This window comes from Microtus oregoni, unplaced genomic scaffold (assembly GCF_018167655.1).
Source record: "Microtus oregoni isolate MIOR12 unplaced genomic scaffold, Mior012 000020F_ref0000438, whole genome shotgun sequence".
In the NCBI taxonomy this organism is placed as follows: Eukaryota; Metazoa; Chordata; class Mammalia; order Rodentia; family Cricetidae; genus Microtus; species Microtus oregoni.
This window is the reverse complement of record NW_024543079.1, coordinates 22,604,067-22,629,249: the sequence shown is the minus strand read 5'-3', so window position 1 is coordinate 22,629,249 and position 25,183 is coordinate 22,604,067. Positions and strand designations below refer to the sequence as shown.

At 45.1% G+C, this 25,183-nt stretch overlaps 1 protein-coding gene across 4 annotated transcripts in view; it reads left to right on the top strand.

Annotated features, from left to right (window-relative positions):
- Positions 1 to 25,183, top strand: part of Rin2 (Ras and Rab interactor 2) — a 177,976-nt gene that overhangs the window by 114,118 nt on the left and 38,675 nt on the right. For 3 of the 4 annotated variants that reach the window (XM_041670354.1, XM_041670355.1, XM_041670353.1), the window contains exons 3-4: positions 5,286 to 5,386; positions 23,139 to 23,331. In XM_041670354.1, coding sequence (XP_041526288.1) covers positions 5,286 to 5,386; positions 23,139 to 23,331 — 294 coding nt within the window. Of the gene's footprint in view, positions 1 to 5,283; positions 5,387 to 5,624; positions 5,784 to 23,138; positions 23,332 to 25,183 lie in introns of those variants that run through there. The other variant, XM_041670356.1, reaches the window with a different exon arrangement.

The following is a 25,183-nucleotide window of genomic DNA, read 5'->3' as shown; positions in this document are numbered from 1 at the left end:
AAGAAGCAAAAGGAAATTAAGATGGTGGTATTTCCTCACATTTTGGTGATTCCTGCCAGGTTCCATTTGATAAATCTCACAACATAACATTAGTAAGCTATGATACACATCAGTATGATTCATTCCTCTGGGTGAAAAACACAGAGTAATAACATTCAAGGATGATCCAGCTGGGCATTGTCTCCAGCTTCTATAATCACAGCACTCAGAGGGCTGAGACAGGAGGTTTGCCTCAAGTTTGAGGCCAGTCTGAGCTACATCGTTCCAGGTCAGGTTGGGATACAAGTGAAACCTTGTCTCAAACAAAACAAAAACAAAGAAAAGAGCTGACCATAGTGTCACGTGTTTATAATTCTGGTACCCAGAAGCGGGGAAGATCAGAAGTTCAAGGCCAACCTTGGCTATATAGTGGGTTTGAGGCCAGCATAGGTTATAGGAGATGTCTCAAAACAATAGCAACAAATACATCTCTACAAATGAAGGTGGCAGCCCTGGGCTACCTTTATTCCCTGGAGATAGTTCCGGTAGCAAAGGTTGTTGGCAAGTACGGAAGAGGTCCAGCATTTTCAGAATCCGCTTTGGAAAACCCCAAATGTGGGATGCACCCACCAGACCCACGAAGCAACTCCAGGTCAGCTGAATCAGACAGGGGAGGGAATTGTTTGGGTCATGTGATTTCTCAGGTCCTGCAGTAAGTCTGTTCCCACACGGTTGATTCCCAGAATGCAGAAGCCCACCAGGCTCCAAGGCCAAGTTGATGAATTGGGGTATAGAAGAAGTTCTGAAGCTAGGAGCCAAGCGCCTGACTTTTCCCACAGCCTGGGTTTCCAGCCTTTGCCCTATCAGCTGCACATCCCTTCTCAGGCGCTGATAACATTCCTGAGTGATACCAGGCATGTTCAGCCTTGCTCTCCAAGCACTTTCTTGTTTTATTTTTACTTGACCTTCAAGAGAATTATTCTCCTTTTATCTAACCCTAAAAGAAGAAAAGATTTGGGGTTCCTCCCTTTTCCCTCCTCCCTTCTGTGTAAACAGGATTACATACAATGACTTTCCTTCCCATTAGAGAAAAATGGGGGCTGGGTAGATGAGAGACAGAGATGCCCCTGCCCCAGGTCCTTGCTGTCGGTGATCAGGGCCTCATCAGGGCTGAGTAATGAATGTGCCTCCCTTAAGTGTTGCTTGGCATTAGCTTTCTATAATGTTGATTGCTAGAAATAAGAGGCAATACACACACACATATATGTATATATATATACACATACATACATGTGTGTATATGTGTGTATACATACATATATGTACATGTATACACACACACACACACATATATATATATACAGCTGGGATCTCAAAGGTCTGGGGAGGGGGAACTGAGCCCTCATCAGTTATTTTCTCACTCTGGGTGGGGATGTCATGCACATGCAATATCACCCAGGTGAATACCCCATGGGGACCAGGTTTCTGAGTCCTAGAATGAGGGAGAGGACCAAGGACACAAGCCCTGGCCTGCCTTCCTCTCTCCTCCTGTGATTACCATGATCCACCCCCTCTGGCCTCCTGGCCCAAGTACCCAGCCATGCCAGCAACAATTTTCCCCCAGGTCGTTTAATTTATACTTTTTTGCATGCTGAGGGGGCAAACCCAGGGTCTCAGATGTGACTAGGCAAGTGTCACAGTCCCAGCCATTCTCCCAGCTTCTGAATAGATAAGCATCACCACTTTGTACTGAGCCTTGTGACATAGTCCTGCAGGGGAAAGAAAATGAAGATACTAAGCTGGGCAGTGGCACATTCCTTTAATCCTGGCACTTGGGAGGCAGAGGCGGGCCATTCTCTGAGTTCAAGGCCAGCCTGGTCTACAGAGTGAGTTCCAAGATAGCCAGGGCTATGCTGAGAAACTGTCTCAAAAAACCAAACCAAACAAACAAAAACCATAAAAAAATAGAAAGAAAAGGATCAACATATTGCCCCGGCTTGGATGGTGGAGCTCTGCTGTATTCACCTTGGAGGTGGTTGTCTGTTAGGTTCAAACCGTAGTTACTATGTGCTATTGGGTTTGGGAGTAAGAATCATTGTCTCACCAACAGCCTGTTGTCCCACTTGACCCTCTGACTACACCAGGTAACAGACACTGCTGCCCCCTTCCCTAGAGTCTGCAGAATTCCTGTGTGACCAGAGTGGTAAGAAGCCACACTCAAGGACCAGATTTGCAGATGCTTCAACATCCAGTCCTCTCTAGACCATAGCCTCAGCATCCAGGCCTCTCTAGACCATAGCCTCAGCATCCAGGCCTCTCTAGACCATAGCCTCAGCATCCAGGCCTCTCTGGACCATAGCCTCTCTGGACCACAGCCTCAGCATCCAGTCCTCTCTGGATCATAGCCTCAGCATCCAGGCCTCTCTAGACCATAGCCTCAGCATCCAGGCCTCTCTAGACCATAGCTTCAGCATCCAGGCCTCTCTAGACCATAGCCTCAGCATCCAGGCCTCTCTAGACCATAGCCTCAGCATTCAGGCCTCTCTAGACCATAGCCTCAGCATCCAGGCCTCTCTAGACCATAGCCTCAGCATCCAGGCCTCTCTAGACCATAGCCTCAGCATTCAGGCCTCTCTGGACCATAGCCTCTCTGGACCACAGCCTCAGCATCCAGTCCTCTCTGGATCATAGCCTCAGCATCCAGTCCTCTCTGGATCATAGCCTCAGCATCCAGGCCTCTCTGGACCATAGCCTCTCTGGACCACAGCCTCAGCATCCAGTCCTCTCTGGATCATAGCCTCAGCATGGTGGAGCTTCAGCAAAGACATTCAGACTCCTAGACTGGCACTCGGGTTTGGGGTTGTGTAAGTTGTAGAAACTTTAGTTAATAGCATCGGGTTTATGCAAGAGCTCTTGGTAGTTTTAACATGGGTCCCTGAAATTGGTTAATGGGTTATCTCTGTCCTCAAAGGATGAATTTAGGAAGAACCAAATGTAAGATATTAGAATGAAAGCTTTTAAGAATTAAAAATAAGTGCAAATTTATCAAAGAACAATGTGAATATCTCCCAATGCCCAATCCATAGGATACTTCAGGGAGGAAGGAACGGCTCTCAGTGATACATTTGCTGGTGGGGGAGCCTAATGGGTGTAAAAAATTTAAAAAGATAAATTATTTGGCATAGTAGCACATGCCTATAATCCCAGGGCTCAGGAGGCTGAAGCAGGAGAATTGCCTTGATTTCTAGGCCAGCTTTGGTATGCACACTGAGTTCCAGGCCATCCTGAACTACATAGCAAAGTCCTTTCTCAAAATACCAAAACAAAAACTTCAGTAAGAAAGAGGAGCTGAAGCAGGAGGATCTCAAGGCCAAATTGCTGTATATAGTGAGTTCAAGGCCAGCCTGGGATACTGGCAGAGCCTGGCTCTCTCAGTGACCTGTCAGTCAATCCATCAATGCTGGAGATGTAGCTCTGGTAGAATATTTACATAGTGTGTGTGAGATTGATCCCTAGAACCACACAAAAATTTAATTTGTAAGTATTGCATTATTGAATTTTTTGCTTCTTTTTGAACCAGTGTCTCATTATGTAGCTCAGACTTGTTTCAAATTCTTTATATTCTGTAGCCGGCTTTCTCAGACTACCAGTCCCCAAATGATGACACAGAGACTTATTATCAATTATGAATGCTCAGCCTTATTGTATGCTTGCTTGTCCCACTAGCTCTTATAACTTAATGCAACCTGTTTCTCTTTGTCTACATTTTGCCTTGGGTTTTTTTGTTTTTGTTTTTTTACCCTTCTTTCATTCTGTATGTCCTACTCCATATCTTGCTGACTGATGGCTGCCTGGCTGTCTGGCCCTGAGCATCTCCCTTTCTTTCTCCCTTTCATCTCAAGCCTAGGTTCCTCCTCCTACTTCTTCTCTCTGCCCATTAGCCCCACCTATCCTGCTACTGCCTAGGTATTGACTATTCAGCTTTTTATTAAACTGATCAAGTGTCTTAGGCAGGCAAAGCAACACATCTTTACATTGTTAAACAAATGCAGCATAAACAAATGTAACACACATTTACATAACTAAAATAATATTCCACAACATAAATGTAACACATCTTTACATGGTTAAATATTCTACAATACCCCTTTCAGCCTCCTGAGTACAGGGATTATAGTTGTGTGCCACCATGCCTTGTAATATTTTTTATTGTTTGTTTGTTTGCTTGCTTGCTTGTTTCTGAAACAAGGTCTCCCTCTGTAGCCCTGACTTATCTAGAACTCATTATGTAGACCAGAATGACTTTCAACTCACAGAGATCCACCTGCCTCTGCCTCCTGAGTGCTGGCACTAAAAGGGGTATGCTACCACAACAGACTATTTGGGTTTCTTGGGAAAGGGCCACATGTAGCTCAGGCTGACCTCAAACTCACCATTTAGCCAAGGCTGGCCTTGATCTTTTCTGTTGAACCTCTTGCTTCTGTCTCTTAAGTGCTCGGCTGGCAGGCATGCACCATTGGCCTAGCTAGTGCATCGTTAAAATGGGTTTATTTACATGACCCAAATCTTGTTTGTCTCATACGGGATCTCATGTATCCCAGCTGGCTTTGAATTTCTCTAGATCTGAGGGTGAGTTTCCCTCCTGATCTTTCAGCCTCCTCCTTCCTGAGTCCTGAGATGCCTGTGTGCACCACTGTGCCCAGCATGTGCAGTGCTGGGAATCAAACCCAGGGCCTTGTGTATGCAAGGCATGCACTTTGCTACTGAGATATCTCCTGGCCCTTTTGGACACTTCTGTAACAGGATCTCACTCTGTGGCCCTGACTTATTTGGAACTCACTATGTAGTCTGGACTGGCCTCAAACCCACAACAATCCTCCTGCCTCCGCCTTCTGAATGTTGAAATTTCATGGGACCACTACTCCAAGGTTTTGATTGCAAACATTTAATGCAGAGAATCCCTTGAAATATTTCTTTTGACAAAAATGAATTTGGAAGCCTGGTTCGTGTAGCATTTATTTATCTTCTATGTTTATGTTGAGCAACAAAATTGGGCATCAGAATCTTTTCCTTATTACAATACTGAAACCCAAGCTCTTTCCCAATACCAAAACCCAAGTTCTTCCTCTTTTTTAAGGGGGGTTGGTCCCTCCCCCTTTATTTCCTCTGTTTAGAGGAAATTCACAGAGCCAAGATTTAAAACCGGGGTGGGGGGGTTCATTTGTTGAGGGCAGGAGCTCCATGGCTTTAGGAACACTGCCCGCCTCTTTACTTCCTGACGTCATGCTATTTTTGTCTTTGAATAGCTCATCGACACGATCGCCTCGGAGATCGGAGAACTGAAACGGGAGATGGTACAGACAGATATCAATCTGGGAAATGGCCTGGAACCTTCAGAAACCCACAGGTGATGAAAGACGACGTTAGGTGCTGGGTGCGAATTGGGGGACCGGGAAGCTGGTAAATGAAGAGGGCTGGCATCCCATCGCTCCTTCAAAGTTTGGGAACTGGAAGTGTGGTGACAATACCAAGTGACATTCTCTGTAGGAGGTGGGAGTGGCTTAGAAGCTCCTTGTCTGCTTGTGTATTTTAATTGCTTTGAAGGCACTTGAACTTTATACCTTGTCGATTCCTCCTGGCACCAGAACCGGAAAACCTAGAATTGTCGGTGCCATGTCACAATGATGGACAGAGTAACACAGCGGATCCTCGGTGCACGAAGTAGGACTCAGTATAGCCCTGTCAGTCTCCAGGAGGTTTAAAGGGGAGCAGCTAAAGAGGATGGACCCATTTTGCGTTCTCAGGTCAGAAAATCCCCAGAACTACATAGCTATTTAACCTGGAAAACCATCCAGGGCAGGGTGTTTGGAACTGAATGAGATTATGCTTGAAATGGGAGGCAAGAGCCTGTGCCAGTTTGGCACGCTGCATACTTTTTGAATATGTGGGAGGGGCTGGTTTTGATCCGGAAAATGGGGGTGTCGGGATCAAAGGTGGGGTAGCAGGTTGAAGGTCAAGTCTTTTAGCTCTTTGATATATATAGCCTTTGTTGTTGGCACAGAAAAGCAGAATGTCGTTGCCCCAAAATGACACAGCAATCGGTGCTTAGGAAACAGACTCATGGTCAGGTTTCCCCCGCTTTTCCCCCGGTTGAGACTGCCTGGAATAGAAAGAAGTTTAAGATTTGTGGTGTGGGTTCTGCTTACAAGTCACAGGCCAGGCAGGCAACCAGGTGACTTTGGTTCCCAGGCAAGTTTCAAACCAGCCTGACTCGTTTTCTGCCTAAGACTGAGGGAGAGAAAACAGCATCCTAAAAGAGGTGCTGGGTTAACGAGAAGGTGGTCCTGCAGGGCCATGCTTCTCCCGAGGAGCTGCATTCACCTTTGCGGGGCACGTTCTAGGTGTCCTCCACTTCCCGCCCTTCTCTACGGTGCTAGGCTGGGTGTTCCTCCATGCTTCTTGGCTTTGGAACTCTCTTTATACCCCAGTGTGAAGGGCTTTGATTAGTTAAGCTGATCTCACCCAGGAACTTGACACACACGCACAGTGCACTGTAGTTTTCAGTTACAGATTTTTTTTTTTCTTTCTCAGATCCAGAGTCATTCAAAGGCTCTTCTTGGGACTTTAGCCCAGGGTTGCCCTTTGCACTGTTATGCTTAAGCAGAATTGGAGTCCAGGCTGATAAGGAGAACAATTTTAGTGGCGTCTGTTTCTACCCACGTCCAGGAAATGCAATGCTGGGAGATAGACCCCAAGCTCTGCAGGTGACAGACACAGAGTGAAGGGAACACTTCCCCTGAGTGTCAGTCACAGAGGCTGTTGACATCTGGGGAGTGGTGGGTTGTAAGCCATCAAGATCTTGTTCCTTGACCTCAGCAGATAACAGGGTGAGAGAGCTGACGTGCATTTAATCACTAGCATTGCCTGTGTTTATCCACAGTGCGCACTAAGTATGTGTTATTCTAGTGGTCTACACTCCCAGCCCTGATAGCTATTTTCCTCTTTTCCTTTCTAAATTTAAGAATGACCTTTTTTTTTCCCATAGCATTGATATTAAATGTTGAAACCAAAGTGTTACTGCTCCGACTTAAATTATGAATTAAATGAGATAGTATTGTTGAATTCTTATTTAAATATGTCTTTTTTCAGCTAGATAAAATGTGAATAAACTAATTTTTGCATAAAAAAAAAAGAATGACCAAAAGTGCAGGGCAGGGTCTGTTGTGGTAATGCATACCTTTAGTCCTAGCAGAAGCAGAGGCAGGCAGATCTCTGTGAGTTCGAGGTCAATCTGGCAAGTTTCAAGACGACTAGAGCTACATAATAGATAGGCCCTGCCTCAATCAGAGAAACAAACAAAAACAAAAAGAATGACCAAAATTACCAAAATATTTTAGTTCACACTCATATCCTTGGGTACTTTGTTCATTGACACTGAATTTACTCATTTTTAGGATTACGTTGCTTGCCTTTTGAAGCATTATTTAATGTTATCTAGCCATAGTGGCAAGCATTTGTAATCCTCAGATTGGGCGGGGGGGGGGGGGGTGAAGCAAGGAAGATCAGGAGTTTGAGGCCAGGTTGGGATTCATGAGGATTATTGATTATTTAAGAGAAGAAGCAAGGTAAATTGTCCTTAACAGTGTATATAGGCTGTGCTTATCAGGAGTTTGTAGCTGCCAGCCCATGATATCTTCATAATGACTCTAAAAGGCAGCGGTCCATTGTGACTCTTGTTCTGCTGACATGGGAACTGATGATGTGGCTAAAGCATCAAACCAATGATGCTCGTGCAGAAAGGCTTTTAGAAGCAGTGACTGCGTTTAATTTTCCCATTTTCCCCAATGGAGGTATCAGGAGAGTTGGGCGATGAGAAGGTAGAAAAGGAGACTTTGAATTGTTCCCAGAATTAAGGCAAAATGTAGCCATGAGCACAAGGCCAGAACGCAACCCTGGAGTTGTCTTAACTGCTATAGAGAGAAGTGGTCGAGCTCACATACCTGTGATCCTGAGAGTTTAGAGGCCGAGGCAGGAGGACCAAAGTTCATATTCAACCTGGAAGAAGGGAGAGAGAGAAGACAAAGAAAAGGAAAGAGGGATGGAGAGAGAAAGGGAGGGAGGAAGAGAAGGAGGAGAGAGATAGCTAACAGCCCCACCCCTCCTTGGAGATTACTACTCTACTTCCTATGGCTGCCCAGACACACCCTGTCACCTTCCTCTGACATCCTTCTCCACAAGGGTGAGTCTGCTGGGGCCTCTCGGATCCCAGCCATAGCAATTGCAAAATGCCTGAACTTCTGTTAATGGAAGCTGCAGTTAAATACCAAGCTAGAGCCGGGCAGTGGTCGCGCGCCTTTAATCCCAGCACTCGGGAGGCAGAGGCAGGCGGATCTCTGTGAGTTCAAGGCCAGCCTGGTCTACAAGAGCTAGTTCCAGGACAGGAACCAAAAAAAAAAAAACTACGGAGAAACCCTGTCTCAAAAATCAAAATAAATAAATACCAAGCTAGTTCCCTAGGCAAGGAACCTTTACTTCCTAGCTCGTCTGGTTACTCCCTGGTTAATTCTGAAAGGCACTTGCAGTCTTACTGTTTTCTTAGGTCCTGTACTCCTTTTCAGAATAACATTTTAAATGTATTAAAGTCAATAAGATGTTGTAGGGAAAAAACAACTGTGTTGTAGAACAAGGGCGAAATGTTTAAAATGTAGCGTTTCATTGCATAGACATACCCTGCCCCGGGATCAGCCAGGAGTTTAAAACTTCCTAGGCCAGCTCTAGTTTGTACTCTTAGAATATAGCAGTTGCCTCTGACGTTGACCTGGCCCATAAGTCTGGGCTTCACAGTAGCAATGAAAGGGCAGTGACATCAAAACCCCTGCTCTCGTCCCTTGAAGATCCAGAATGCAAGAGAGAACAGTGACTTCAAGCGCAGTGGTTCTCAACCTTCCTAATGCTCTGAGCTTTTAATACAGTTTCTCATGTCATAGTGACCCCCCCCCCCCAACCATGAAGTTATTTTCGCGGCTACTTCATAACTGTAATTTTGCTATTGTTATGAATTGTAATGAAAATATCTGTGTTTTTCATTGGTCTTTGGGGGTCACGACCCACAAATTGAGAACCACAGATCTAGGGAGAAAGGAATTCCATTAGAGCACATCTCTAATGAGACAACTATGATCATGTTTACTGCTCTGTGCCCTTCTCAGAGAACTCTGCTCTGCCTGGTACCACTTTTAAAGCAATCCACCAATTATGTTAAACACAATTCAGCAAAAATGAGCCCATAAGTATATAGTTAAGGTGAGTTTTCACAGTGAGACCCCACAGCCGGCACCCAGATCTTAAAACAGTTTCTCAGCATACCCTGGGGGGTTCCCTAGTCACTTCCACTTCATGCCTAGCCAGTGTCCTGACTGGCACTGAGCTAGGTAGTTCTGATTGAAGGGTTTATTGTTGTTTGCCTTTGTTTTGATGCTGGGATTGAGCCCAGTTTGTAGCACATATGTTCTACCTACCCTAGCTTTGCCCATTCCCAACTTTATATAATTGAGGTCATAACAGCATTCACTTCTAAAAGTCTGACTTGTTTTATTCAACTTGAAAAAATAATTCCATTTATAAGCATACCAAAACATTAAACCCATTCTACTATTGATAGATATTTGACTTGGTTCCCGTTAAAGGTTGGATTTGTTGTTGTTTTGCAATTTTTTTTTTGAGACAGGGTCTCATGTAGCCCAAGCTGGTCTCCAACTCACCATGTAACTGAACATGATTTTGAACTTTTTTTTTTTGGGGGGGGGGGGTCATCTCACTAAGTATTCCTGGCTGGCCTGGAACTTGCTATGCACTACGCAGACCAGGCTGGCCCCTAACTCACAGAGATCTGCTTGTCTCTGCCTCCCTAGTGCTGGGATTAAGGTCCTGTGCCCCATTGTGTTGAGCAACCTTGAATTCTTAATCTACCTTCTGACTGATGGGATTACAGATGTGCAGGTGTTCTTGAAGACAAGTTCAACGTTTCCTAAACTCACTTGGTTCAGGCCATTAACAGCAAATAACTGTAAATATCATACAGATATTTTTGTAGTTCTGCTCTTAAGATTACTTCATCGAGTACAATTTCCCATATTTAAAAATCTTATGTCCTCAACTTTAGTAACTTCAAATACGAGATTCAAAGGCACCTCAGTTTATTCCTTCCCGATCTTTTCTTCAGGAGACAGATACAAAGAGACTCTGAATTCTCTGTTAATCTTCTGAAGATTTTGGAGAATACATTCATGGCCTCCCTGGAGAGCCAGGTCAAGCCTCTGGATGCAAAGCCATTGAGTATTTCAACTTCCTTCACCATCTGTACTATGTGCAGTGTTAGTGGCAGTGTCCTCTCATACCACAGTTGGAAAGCTGTCTAGACCATAGGTCACTGTTGCTCCAGACTTGGGCACATGCTAGTGCTTCAGTGAAAAACTTGAGCCAAACTCATCTTTAAAAAAAGGATTGGAGCCAGGTGTTGGTGGCACACGCCTTTAATCCTAGCACTCAGGAGGCAGAGGCAGGAGGATCTCTGAGTTAGAGGCCAGCCTGATCTACAGGGTGAGTTCCAGGACAGGCTTAAAGCTACAGAGAAATCCTGTCTCAAAAAACAAACAAACAAACAAACAAAGGGTTGGTTTGGGAACTGGAAAGTACAGCTTTATGGTAGAACCCTAGACTGGCATTTGCAAAGCTCTGGGTTCCATTACCAACATTGCAAAAAGGAGGGGAAAGGCAAGTGGTTTTCTCTCTTTATTATGACCTCTGCTCTGGTGTCTGCAGAAACAGGAGACTGGTAGGAGCCATGTACTGCATACAGAACACTACGCTTCTCATGTAGTGTCTTAGGCTCTTTGCAAGAAGTGTTTGATGTTCACAGGTTGATAGTTCCTTCTTAGACCTTGTCTGTTCTTCCTCTGTCATGGGCATTCACCTTCTTTCTTAAGGAAACCAGAAAGAGGAGCTTGGTAAATTGGGTCAAGGTTGAAAGACAACAGAAAATGAACCATGTGGAGCTAGGATAGGAGCGCTCACTTCACTCCCGGGGACACATGCTCTGTTCAATATGACAAGTCTTTTGGAATTGAAAGTTTGGCAGTGACATTTTCTGCCCTGCCTGTATTGGGCATAAATATGCCAATCTGATCCATTCCTCTCCAGCCGTTCCCTGAGATGGCCTCTTATTTCAAGCCACTGAGAGTGTTTTCAATGTGGCTTCAAAGAATTCTGTGAGGATTGTCCAACCCTCTCGCTCATACTGTTGACAGAATGACATGACGGTTAAGTTCGGCCTAAGGGTAGTATTTACGGAGTGGGTACAAGTTGTTGAGGTTCCCCTAGTGGCGCCTAAAGATTTATGTGACCTAGAAAGGAGAGAATTGTAAAGGAATAAGTGTCATATAAAGTAGGAAGGGAGGGTCTGCTTGTTCATTCCAGCCGCCCGGCTAGCTTACACCCAAAATAACCACACAGAAACTGTATTAATTTAAACACTGCCTGGCCCATTAGCTCTAACTTCTTTTTTTTTTTTTAGCTCTAACTTCTTATTGGCTAACTCTTACATCTTGATTTATCCCATTTCTATTAATCTATGTATCGCCACATGGCTGTGGCTTATCAGTAAGATTCTAACCAGCGTCCATCTGAGAAAGAGGATCCATGGCTTCTCCTGACTCTGCTTTCTTCCTCCCAGAATTCAGTTCTCTCTTCTCCGCTTACCTAAGTTCTGCCCTATCAACTAGGCCAAGGCAGTTTCTTTATTCATTAATCAATGAAAGCAATACACAAACAGAAGGACCTCCTACACCAATATAATGGGATGGATACCAATGAATACAGGGATGTGCCAAATTCCAAATGAGGAGAGGAAAGGAATTCCAGGTCATTGGTGGTTTTAGAAAGAGTAACACCTGAGATCACTTTAATAAAGAATTAAACAGGTAAGAACAGCTTGTGATTTCAGGTGCCCCAAAGAGCCGTTGGGTCTGTCTCAGTTCTTGGTAGGTAGGAAAGTTTTTTTCTAAGAGCATTTAACTTTTCTTGTTGACTAACATTTGGTATGTATATTGTGAAGAAAAAAACACATATCAGAAAATAAAACTAATTTGATGGGCTTGGGAATAGTGGTGCAGAAGTTTTTCCTATCACTAGGGATGCTGGGACCAGAGGATGGGGCAAGACCTATCTAAAAAACAAAACAAACAAACAAAAAACAAACAGCTGGATGTGGTACTTCACACCTATAATCTTATATGGAGGCAGGAGGATCATGAAGTCAAAGTTATCCTTGGCTATACAGTAAGTTGGAAGTCAGTCTGGGCTACAGAAGACCCTGTCTCAGAAGGAGGGAAGGAAGGAAGGAAGGAAGGAAGGAAGGAAGGAAGGAAGGAAGGGGAAAGGAAAGAAGGGAAGGAGAGGGAGGGAGAGAGAAAGAAAGAAAGAAAGAAGAAAGAGGAAAAAAAGAACAAAAAAGCAACTAAACAAAACCCAAGCATGAGTTCACCCACTGAGATGGAACCAGGGCTGTTCTCTTTGCAGCTTTATCTCTTTTGAGAATAACCCTTCACTTTTGTTTTACATTACTAAGTATATAGATGGTAAATCATGAATTTGCCAACAGACAAGGTGGGTTTTTTTAAAGTCTAGGGCCTAGAAATTGGTTGTGTGTGTGTGTGTGTGTGTGTGTGTGTTAGTAGGGTTTGAAATTTTCTTCGTTTGGTTGTTGCTTGTTGGTTTTCAGTATCTCTCTCTGTTGCTGGACTGTTCCTGGATCCATATGCTGCGGTCATCCTCCTGCTTGAGCTTCCCCAGTGTCTAGGCTTCAGGTCTGTGCCAGGGCACTGGTTCGTGTCCCTGTTTTGACCAGTGGCACCATTCTGTTTCCCGGTTGGCTTCTCTGTCAACAGTTGGCTTTGGCTATCTAAGCATAACATTGGCAACACTCTAGGGTTAGATTCGCTTTACACTTTTTTTTTTTATTTGTCTGGTGTTAGGGATTAAGCCCATGTCAGGTGCCTACCAGTAAACTGTACCCCAGCCTTTTTCCTTTGGCAGCTTTGCCTCCTGCTAACTTGGCTTTGCCACAAGACATCTGTTTAGTTAGAATTCTGCTGGTGAGTTGGTCCAGCTAGGCAATAGCATCGCACAGCCGAAAGCACTTAAGTAGAAACCCTGAATGCAAGGAATGCATGCCTTTCCATGAAGCCACAGGCTGGAGGGCAGCGGGGCAGACTGAGCCCGCCTGGCTCCCCTTCTTCTCCCAGTTCTCAGCTCCAAGGGCAACCAGGACAACAGGTTCTTTGTTTCCACTTCTTATTTTTACAAGAACAAATGAAAGCCTCTGCCAGCACTGACTCTATATCTGGCCTTTTCATCTTGAGCTGGAGAGGAAGCTTCAGGATGAAATCACCCCCACCACCGCCACTGTCCCCAACCCCCAGTCTTTCTTGTGTGAAAATGGCCGCTCTGGGTGACAGTCATCAGGTTTCATCCCCATTTCTAAATACTTCCCTTTTGGGCCTCAGGAAATAGAAATTTAAAAAAAAAATTAAATAAAAGCACTAAAAGAAAACTGCTTTTTTTCCCCCTCATAAAAATCCTCCTGCTACATATCATTAGAAATCACTTTCAGGAAGTTGTGGCTTCCTCCCTCAAGAAGCAATAGCCCTTAGCCACCAGGAAAGCAAATCCATAACCCAAAATATAATAGTGTTTCGTTTTCCTTTTAGAGTTTGAAAGGATAAGAGGTCCCTGGGGAAATAAAGCATCAGTTTGTAGGCTGCTGGGAAATTTCAGAAGTTGGAAATGTGGAACAGGGGCCTGTAATACACTGGCCTAGAGTGTCCAAGCCTCTGGCTTTGCCCTCAGCCCGCAATGTCAACAAAGCGGCAGAAACACAACTCAGAAAACTGGACTTATGTGGATTCTGTGTGGGTGTTGTTCTGTTAAATCATTCTCACGTAAAATAAGGAGCTAAGTTGGATGGCTTAACTATCCCCTCCAACTCAGCTAAATGTGCAGAGATTTTACACGAACACGTTTCCCCAGTCCTCAGCCGTCACCCTCTCTGTCTTGACCAGCGGGTGAAGGTTCCTCAGCTCATCTGCCAACTCTTGTGCTATAAACAGAATCCATGCACTAGGACCTTATGTCATCCAGAACGGGTATGGTAATCCGGGTCTCCCTCCATCTCCAGACCTTAAGGTGACCAAGCGGGGTTTCATTTATCCTGGAGAGTCAGGAATTGTTGCTGTACCTGAAGGTGTTAAGCAATCATCAGATAGCAACCACCCACTAGATGTTTTCAAAACTGAAGGTTTCTGGGAAGTTTTGTTTGCTTGGCATATGTGTGAGGAACTGTTATTTGTGCCAGAAATGTTTCTATGAGATGCTGTTTTGTTTTTTCTGTATGGGCTCTCTATTTTTCTTCATAAGGAGCCTATATTTTCTGAAAAGCTATTGATCCTCATCCCTACCACCTGTCAACCCCCAGCCCTCAGAAGCCCTGGATTCATCTCTCACTAAGCATGGTGTTGATTGGCCACTGCCAGGCGTTTTGTTACTGGTGTGAGGATGTGCTAGTCCAGGAGGAAGATCATGATATACCTAAGACTCCACCTTCTGTCTGGTCCTTCATTCTTAGGACAGCCCAAGCGCTAACCTCTCAGAAACAAGAAGCCTGGGCCCTCTACTAAGGCCATATGTGCCAGGAATGGGTAGTTAGATTTCAACTAAATGAGAACTCATGGGATGAATGTTAAAGCCCCTTTGATATATGTCCCCTGATATTTCTCCAAGCCTCCTGCAGGGCATCTCCCCTAACTGAAGGGTGGGTGGGTCCACTGATGCTATCTGCTCTCTGGTTTCTCCTGTGAGCACCAAGCTCCTGTTGTTGGAATAATCTTCTCCCAGTACTGAAATAAGCACTCTATATTTGGTGACCAGTGTCCTATTTGTCCCCTCAAATCTAGACTAAAAGTCATCATTGGCTTTATACCTTAAGGCTAGAAAGGCTGTCTATGTGAGGAATCCATGAGCAATGAGGAAGGAGCTGCTAAAACCTCAGATTTGTTAGCCTGCAAGAAATGAAGCCGCTTCCTTGCCCAGGGCTCCAAAATGGCCAAAGGCTTGGTAGCTGTGGTGACTTTGGCCACCCATTTCCTGGTAAACACACAGACAAGAACCCTTTGTTAGTGCTAAGGCTAGAACTAAGCAGCCAGAGTTTACTCATCGGAGCCTGGCTGAGGGACAGCCTGAGTCTAAGACTGAACATAGGGGCCTCAGAATGAAGCTCAGGCCAAATATTGGAGAGCATCTCCTCCTCCTCAGGAGCAAAGACTACCAGCATCCCAGCTCCCACTCACACCCGCTCTGGACTGGGTCTGAGTATGGTTCAGGTGAGGACAGCACATGAAGGGTTAATGCCTTGGAGATGTGCTGACAGCAGTGAGGAGAGCCAAGTCATGGGTTCCTTGTAGCTGAGGGAGACTAGGGAGGAGGGTCCGATCTGAGCTCAGTTTGGACAGGTTGTCAGAGCCTGATAGAGCATCTGCTCAGACCTTCCCAATGCCTCCAAGTGACTACCTGTCCATGGCTCATCAGTAAGTTTGTAAGTGGAAGCAAAGCAAAGACCTTGATGGAGCACAAAGATGCCTTTGCCCATGAAGGTGAACCCTGAACATACCAGATTCCAAGGCAAATGTATGGGCATAAGCCCAGGGAGAGCAAGGAGCCAGGTGGGTTTAGTTATTTCCAGTGAGGACTTGTCATTCAATGTTTTTAAAGTTTGGTGTGTGTGTGTGTGTGTGTGTGTGTGTGTGTGTGTGTGTCAGAGAGAGAGAGAGAGGGGGGGGGTGGGAGTGCATGTACCACGGTGCACACATGTGGAGGTCAATGTTTCAGAGTCTCACCTTCCATCTCATTGAGTTAGGGTTTCCCTTGTGGTTGCTGCTGTGCTAAGCACTCCAGGCTAGTTGACCTTTGGTCTTTGGGGGGAACTCTTCTGTTGGGAGAGCTTCCTGTCTCAGCCTCCCATTTCACCATAGGGGATGCTAGGATTACTCTGTGTGCTTCTGGGTTGCAGGGGCTCAAATGCAGATTGTAAGGCTTGTTTGGCAAATGCTTTTACTAGCTGAGCCATCTCCCTGGCCTGAAGTGTTTAATTTAAAAACAAACCAACAAACCTTTTATCTTTAAAAGAGAAATGAGACACATACTATCTTAAATGAAAAAAGGTGCCCAATTTAAAAAAAAAAAATCCTAGTTATCCAACTCAATAGAGATTTTTTTACACATGAAGAAAAGGTCTGGGGATCCTTTTGTTTTATTTGTTTATATAAGCTTGCTGTGCTTTGTTCTGACAAAGGGAGACAAAATTAGAATTTAGTTTAAAGATCTTAATTGGCTTTATTTTTATTTGTAGGGTGGAACAATGTATCATTCTGAAAATAGAATGAGTATGTAGCAAAGAGCCAAGGACAGGAGGTTGTTTTATAGCCAGAAACCAAAAGGATTTCTAAAATTGGTTTAGTTGTTTCAAGGTTACATTCCTTGTAAGGTGGGAAGAGGAAGAGAGAGAGAGAGAGAGAGAGAGAGAGAGAGAGAGAGAGAGAGAGAGATCTAAGGGAAAGTCTCCTGAGGCTGCCTAACCCTGGTATCCAGGAGATGGGCCATGAGGCACAAGAATTAAAGATTTGAGCCAGCCTGAGCTACCTAATGAAACATTGTCTTAAAAAATGAAAGAGGGGGGCTAAAGAGATGGCTCAGTGGTTAAGAGCACTGACTGCTCTTCCAGAGGACCTGGGTTCAATTCCAGAACCCACATGGCAGGTCACAACTGTCTGAAAATGCAGTTCCACAAGATCTGACACCTTCACACCAATGCACATAAAAATAAAGTTAGATAAATCATTAAAAAATATTTTTTAAAAAAATGAAAGAGAGCTGGGCACTGGTTGTGCACGTACTTGGGAGGCAGAGGCAGGCTGGTCTCCTTGAGTTTGCAGCCAGTCTGGTATACAGAGTGAGTTCCAGGACAGTCAGAGCTGTTATATGGAGAAACCCTGTCTCACAAAAACAAAAACGAAACAAAAAGAGAGAGGGCCTGGGTGTAATTATGGCACACAACTTTAATCCTAGCTCTTGGGAGGCAGAGGCAGGTAGATTTCTGTGACTTTGAGGCCAGCCTGTTCTATATATCAAGTCTCAGGACAGCCAGGAATACATAGAAAGATGCTATCTTAAAAAAAAATGCACATAACTAACTGGTTAGCTGCTTCTGGTAACCTTTACTTGATTAAGGCAGAGGGAATATTGTTAAAGTCAACTGAGACCTTCTTGTTTGGGAAATTGGCTGTTCTCGCTCTCTCTTGATTACTGATTGGAAGTTGTCTATTAGGATTCTTTGGATGACAGATAACAACTTGATTTGGGTTTGACTTTGAGGAGCAGTGACTCCATTTCTGTTTCCTCCCTGTTGAGGCCTGGAGCAGGAATTTAGTCTATAACAATGGAATCCTATAAGTTTCAGCCAAGGCTGAAGGCTGACCTCAATCAGAGCACTGCCCATTTGCTGAGACCTATCAGCCAGGTAGACACAAACTGTTCCTGATTGACAGTAAGAACTTGGAATTTTGCCCATATATATATATATATATATATATATATATATATATATATATTTTCTTTTATTATTAAAACCTGAACTAGGAGTCCTTTTTTGTTTTTTTTTGGGGGGGGGGGTTGTTTGTTTGTTTGTTTGTTTTGAAACAGAGCTTCTCTGTGAAACACTTCTGGCTGTCCTAAAACTTTCTTTGTAGACCAGGTTGGCCTCAAACTCACAGAGATCCGCCTGCCTTTGCCTCCCGATTACTAAGATTAAAGGCATGTGCCACCACCACCTGGCTTGAACTAGGATTCTTATATCTGGAAAATTATGGACTGAATTTACCCTGCTAATATTTTCCCCACTGAAACAACCTCACAACAATTTTAATTAACTAGTTAATTAATTAATATCTCTATGTTGTACAATGCTGAGAATCAAACCCAAGAACATTCCCATACTCAACTACACCCCCTAAGCTATACACCCCAACCTCCAATTTTTATATACTTTTACTTTATTGTCCCACATTTGACTAAAAAAGACTAAACTAGGGGCTGGAGGGATGGCTCAGTGGTTAAGAGCATTGCCTGCTCTTCCAAAGGTCCTGAGTTCAATTCCCGGCAACCACATGGTGGCTCACAACCATCTGGAATGAGGTCTGGTGCCCTCTTCTGGCCTGCAGACATACACACAGACAGAATATTGTATACATAATAAATAAATAAATATTTAAAAAAAAGACTAAACTATAAAGTCAAAATAAACACTTTAGATGTTTCGGATGGAGCGTGGTAGAGGGAGCAGTGTACTGGAGAGTTCAAGCAAACATCTGGATATACTGTAGACACTAGGACTGGCCATCAGGAGCTGCCCTGTGGTCTCTTCTGAATTCCAGGCTCTGATCAGAACGTAAAAGAGCAGCTCTCCTCTGGAGTCTGCTGCACAGCTGCAGTTTCTTGGGGGTGATCCTAATCCTGCTGATTCTAATAAAACTATGTCAAGTGTCAGCCTGGCTGTACTGCTGGGAGCTCATTTTATGTTCTCGCTGACCCTTACAGCTCCTCCAGCTATGAATGCCTGGTACCTAGAAGCGAAGTGGGAAGGCCCCTCATCCTACACTCCAAAGAGCCTTAAGTGAGGTGTGACCCAGGGACAACCAGCGTTAGAGAGCCCTGTTGGAATACTCGGCTGTCTAACTCAGAGCCATTGATTCTAGGCTGTTGTTTCCATGACAACAGATGTGGGCTATGAGTTTCTCAGTGGGTGTTTATCCTCCTCCTTCCATTCTCTCTTTGTTGATGACCCTCTCTTCCCCTTAAATATTCCCTTTTACTTTTATACCATATGTGTGTGTGTGTGTGTGTGTTGCTTATGTAGATTCTGCATATTTGCCTCTGCCCTGTTCCTCTTCCTTGTTCTTTCTTGTGTTTAAGCCCCTTCTTTGCCACCATAGTCCTTTGGTATTTCCTTATGGTCTTTTATCTGCTGGGCTTAGCACACAGTCACAGTCCTTGCTTGCTCTCAGGCAAGTGATTCTTAAGACATAATCACCACCTGGTGCTGGAGGTACCATTAACAAACGAGGAACATGGAGCTCAGAACTGGCCAAGGTCTCACATGCCTGGACTAGCTAGAAGAGGGACACCATGCTTCCACCCTTGAGACTGGCCCCTGGGACACCTCACTGTGACCATGTCATTATTATAAATGCCTGGATTGTATCATGGGTGCCTTATTACTTCTCAGCTTTTGTCAGCACACTCATTTACATAGAGATACACATCTGTCTTGGAAACCAATGGTTTCTGTTATTCCCAGTGGGTCTGTCTTAGGTGGAGCTCCCTAGAAGCAGAACGTGATGCATATAACTCTTGTGGAGATAGTTTCTGGAGGGAAGCACTTGGGAGCGGGGTATAGACAGAAAGGGAGGCAAGGCAAAAAATGTTGACTCTGGCAGATTCCACTCCAAAACTGCCTTACCTTGAAACAAGATGGCCAATCCTTCTCCAACCACGTCTGTACATCATGGACAGTAGTAGCTTCCCAGAGAGAGGCTGGATAAAACTTCCCAGGCATTTCCAGGAGAATGAGGAGGCTATAAGCTGTTGGTAACCAGTGCTCCTAACAACCAGGGTGAGGGCGCCTGTCCTGAAAAGGGGGTTCTGGAGGGAGGGAGTGCATTCACCTGACAGTCCATATGTCATCCATCAGCTCTTTGCTGAAGATCACCCCTGATAAAAAGACACTTGGTCCTTTAATAGCACGCTATAAACCTCACGTGACTGGTTGGATCAAGTCGGTGCCAAAGACTAATTGCAAGCTTTAATTTATGGTTTCTCCTTTATGAGGCTCCATGAATCTTGCTTGCCGTCTTCCCGTCTGGGCCCTGGCTGCTTAGGCCGAGGCCAATCATCAGAACAAAGAGTGGTTTTAAAAACAACAGCTTCAAACCAGGGAGGATTTGTGGGATGTGACTTTCTGAGGGGAAGCGAAATAGCCTCTTACTTGCTCAGTACACCAGGGAGGAGCATCAGCGTGTTAGACACGTCAGATTTGGACTTGATAAAATATGGCAGGTTGGCAAAGGCGGGGAAATGTGGGGATATGGTTTTTCTATTTTGGTTTGGTTCTGTTTGAAGTGCTGAGGATCCAGCCTAGGGCCTTGAATGTGCTAGGCGAGCGCAATACTGCCATATCTCCGTGGCTCTGAAATAATTATTTTGAACTTCAGGGATTCTTTTAGTAACGTGACACCACTCCCCTCCTCCAGTCCCCTAACAAAACCAAACATCTAACTGATCAGAACCCAAAGTTCACATTTCCTACTTAGCTTTCCAACCAAGTGGTCCTTACAGTGAAGTCCTCAAATGGACAGGATCAGTGTTCCCCAGAGCTTGGGAGAACTGCCGCGGCTCTGGCCCACCAGGACCTACAAAATCAGAATCTTGGGGATCAAAACCAGGAGTCTGTGGCTTCACCAGTCCCCAGATGATTCCTACACAGGCTCAAAATTTGGCAAGTTATAGAGTCTTCCAATGTGGCTCCCGTTGGGATCCCCATACCCACATCCTGCCTCAGAGTCTCATTGACCTTGTTTGGTGGGCAGTCTTACCTCTGACCCTTTTCAAGTTTCTCTGCTGGCCTATAGATGGGCAGGGTGGAGAGGCAGTAGTCTTCAGTTAGCTCACCTAGCTCACCTGTGTGGTAGAAATCTTCGTGCCGGCTTCCCCTCAAAAAGTTTGTTCTTGTACCTCTATAAATAGTCGCTTTAGAACACCCAGAGGGACTGCAGTGGCTTTTGCAGAAGGGGCAACAGCTTCACTTATTTTGACACAGACTCCTCTTTCTGGGAATTGATAGCAGAATTGAAAGAAAACTTTCATTTGCACAAAAAAGAAATACAAAAAAACATGACCTGTCTTTGATTGTGTGTGTGCTGGGACGACCTCATTGGCTTGCCCGAGCTGACCTCGGTCTCCTGGGTTCACGTGATCCTTCTGCCTCAGCTTCTTGTGTATATGGTGCTTTAGGTACACATCTAGAAGATAAATGAGACATGGGGCTGCTTAGATCACTGGGGACGGGGAGGGATGGGTTCCCTGGCCATCCATCCCAGTGCTCTTGTTCTGTCTCCGTGACAGTGACAAAGATGGGCGTCACCCACATCCACAATCTCACGTCTTCTTTCTGCAATCCTCTACGCTCCCATCCTTCCCCATCTTAGGGCTTTAGCCAGCATGCACACTGGGTATGTGTTTGATGACTGAATATATCCCATACTAAGCCTAACTCTTTGAACACAAGGGTCAAGTGTGACAGTCCTGCTGGCTATTCCAGGACCATGTGGGGGACCTGTTCCCTCAGAGCCAGGAAAGGTGTCAGTGTTGAGTGTGAGAGAGGAAGCTCCCCAGAGCCAAGCAACCTTGGACTTGAATTTCAGGACTCTCCCTCTGAGCAAGGACAGGCCCTAGATCAAGATTTGACCTCGCAGTACTTTTGTTGTGTTTTGTTCTGCGTTTTGTTTTGTTTTGATTTTGAAACAGGATCTCACCTGTAGCCTTGGCAGGCCTGGAACTCACTATGTAAGTCAAACTGATCTCCAATTGGAAGAGATCCAGCTGTCCCCTCGGGGACTAAAGGCCTGGGCTCCACACCTGGCTTCTACCTTGTCTCCATCTTGATCCTTCTACCTCCATTTCCAAGTGCTGGGGTCACACGCGTAGCCCACATGTAGATTAGACCAGCACCCCGATCCTTCTTCCAGACAGCGTCACGGTACTTACAGTGTTCTGCTCCAAGGAGGAGATGATGGGGTGATCGCAGAGAGGCCAGCAGCTCCATCCACCTTCAGGCCCCAGGCTTCTCATTTCTCACCTAGAATTAGGTGCTGGGACCAAAGGAGGACAATATGGCTTGTTTGTTGGTATGATTCACAGACCGTGAAACCTCCCCATCTGAAGGGCATGAGTCATTCCGGGGTTTTCGGTGTGTTCATGCTGTTGTGCAATCCCCGCCATTACCGTATACCATGCTTCCTACAACTCCAGGTTACCTGGTACCTGTTTGTAGTCCCTGCTCATTTCCCCCTCCTTTCTTCCCAGCCAGCCACTCACCTACTTTCTCTCCCGAGGACTTTTCCTGCTGGGAACTTGTGTAATAGAGCTGTACAATACTTGACCTTAGCTCACTGCCCGTTTATCCGCCGCCACAAGACTCAATGAACTTACACACCTGGTTCTTCTCATTCAGCATGGTATTCTCCATGTTGATCGTGGGGTAGCATTCCACATTGTATCTGAGTAATACAGCTCACCCAGTAGACACATTTGGGGTTGTTGTTTGTTGTTGTTTGAATTATTTATTTGTGGGTTTGGTTTGTTTGTTTGTTGTTGTTGTAGCCCTGACTGGCCTTGAATTCACAGAGACGTCCTGACTGCTGAGATTAAAGGCTTGTGCCACCACACCACACCCACTATAAAAAGCTTTTAGGACTTACATTTGTTGACGTTTATCAACAGCACCATTGGATTACAATATTTTATTATTCCCAATGTTGGGGATAAATAATGCATAGGCTCGTAAGAAGAAATGAAAAACAATTATTTAGATACAGGACAAATATCCCCAAGTGTGATTTGCCTGTAAAGTTTGTGATGAGTGCCTTTACGCATTGAGACCTCAGGCTTACTGTGGCTAAGTTCCGCAGTTTAAAGGTCTGTCCTCCAAGTAACAAATACTTTATGCCCAAAGACAAACAAACCCAAGCTAAATAATAATCTTTATAGTATTGAGAACCCTTTGAAAATAGGGGTAGAGGTAGAAGGCTGGGCCTTTTGAATACAAAGTGCTTCCTTTTATGCTGGTGATACAGAGTAAAATAAAACATGTCTGTTTTCAAGATCTTTAGACAGACGGGTGATACCCTCGGGGGGGTACACATCCTATGAAAGGTCTGCCCAGTAAGTTCCTAGGGATGGCATCAGTCACTTGAGCCCTGTCCTTTTCTTCCTTCTAGCATGGTGAGACACAAGGATGATGGCTATTCGGAAGACAAGGATGGGAAGACCTGTCCGCGAGACTCTGGCTATGACAGCCTCTCCAACAGGCTCAGCATTCTGGACCGGCTCCTCCACACACACCCCATATGGCTGCAGCTGAGTCTCAGTGAGGAAGAGGCGGCAGAGGTTCTGCAGAACCAGCCTCCAGGGGTAAGGCCCAAGACTCGGAGAGGCTGAGGCAGGCGTGTTGCCACCAGACAGAGAAACACTTAGTTCCAGAACGTTTTTCCCAGCTTTTAAGGTAGTGTGGCTTCCAGTGTAGGCCTCAAATACAATGCAGGGAAATTCTGAGATCCACGAGGCAGTTTTCAGGAGCAGATCCTTTCCAGGCCTCTCTTCCTGTCTTCATCTGTTCAGTTATGGAGCTGTATGACTCAGCAGGGTGCCAGAGCATCAAAGGAAAAAAGAGCCCTGTCCAGAGGCCCCGGGACTGACCTTCTGGTCCTGGATCCCTGCTTGCCCATGATGCTCTCCCTTCATTCTGAATCTAGGGACCCTACGGGGCCCAACTATTTATCTGGGAACACAACCTTAAAAAAGCTCTGTGACCACAGTCTTGTCTTCTCAGGTTATCAGTATTTTCTTTGCATTTCACAGTAGCTTTCCATGTGAACCAAAGTCTGATTCTGTTTCAGCAGCTACTACTTATCCAGGACGCATGATTCCTCTTACTCAGTCCACTTACTCTACGGATAGGCAATGCAGCCCATATCTGCAATCCTAGCACTTGGATGGTTGGGGCAGGAGAACCTAGGTTCAAGACCAGCCTGGCCTATGTAGAAAGACTCTCTTTAAAAAAGAAAGGTGGAGGGGCTGGAGAGATGGCTCAGTGGTTAAGAGCATTGCCTGCTCTTCCAAAGGTCCTGAGTTCAATTCCCAGCAACCACATGGTGGTTCACAACCATCTGTGAGGAGGTCTGGTGCCCTCTTCTGGCCTTCAGGCATACACACAGACAGAATATTGTATACATAATAAATAAATAAATAAATATTTAAAAAAAAAGGTGGAGCTGGAGAATGGCTCAGTGGATAATGCACTGATCATACAAAGTATGGGGACTGGAGCTCGGATCCCCCAACCAATCTGTGAGCTCTGGATTCAATTAAGAGATCTTAATAAACAACGTACAGACCAATTGACAAAGATACCTGATGTAAGTGTTCTAGTGGACAGCACTTTGTGCAGTGTCAAAACAAAAGACAAACATAGTAAATCCCAGATAAAATAAAGCTTAAAGCAGATGCTAGATACAAAGTATCTAATACATGGATAGCAAGGAGAAAATCCTATCACTAGCTAGCTGAGGAATGCCATAGCAGCTTTGGGGTCCTGAAGCAACCAGGGCCTATCTGTGTTACTATCTGTCCATATAAGTGAGTCTGTCTTTGCTTCTTCTTTCCTTCCTGCAAACAGAAACAGACAGGATTAAGAATTGCATTAGAATATACTCGGGGCTATGAGGCACAGTCTTTGATCCTCTTTGGAGAGAGCTCCTTGGCCAGCATACTGGGCATACCTCTAGCTTTGGTCTTTAAGCTCAGAAACTTCTTCTTGCAAGACTTTCCTTTCTGCCAGTTGAATGACATGCATGTGTATTTCTGCCCAAAGTTCGGAAGCAGTACATATCAGGCAGCAGTTCCCACCCAGCCCTGCTTCCCTGCTGGGGTGGGGCATAAACCATTCCTGCTGAGACCTGCACGAGGACTAAGCTAGCAGGATAGTCAGTCTCTCTGTCCAGCTACCTGAGCTCTGACAGGGCCTAGACTGACAAGATGGGGCAGGTTGAGGACAGGCGCCATGTGGACCAGAAACAAGTGTGACGATGAAGGAAAAGCAAGTGGCTAGAAGCTTGGCCCTGGTGGCATGAATACATTAAGGATAATACTGCATCCTTCATTAAGCGACCACCCAAGACAGAGCCTGTGGACTGCTCTGTAGGGAGCCGGAGTATAGACATTGTTGGGTTTTCTGGTCATTCAGTATCTGTCACATCGACTCACC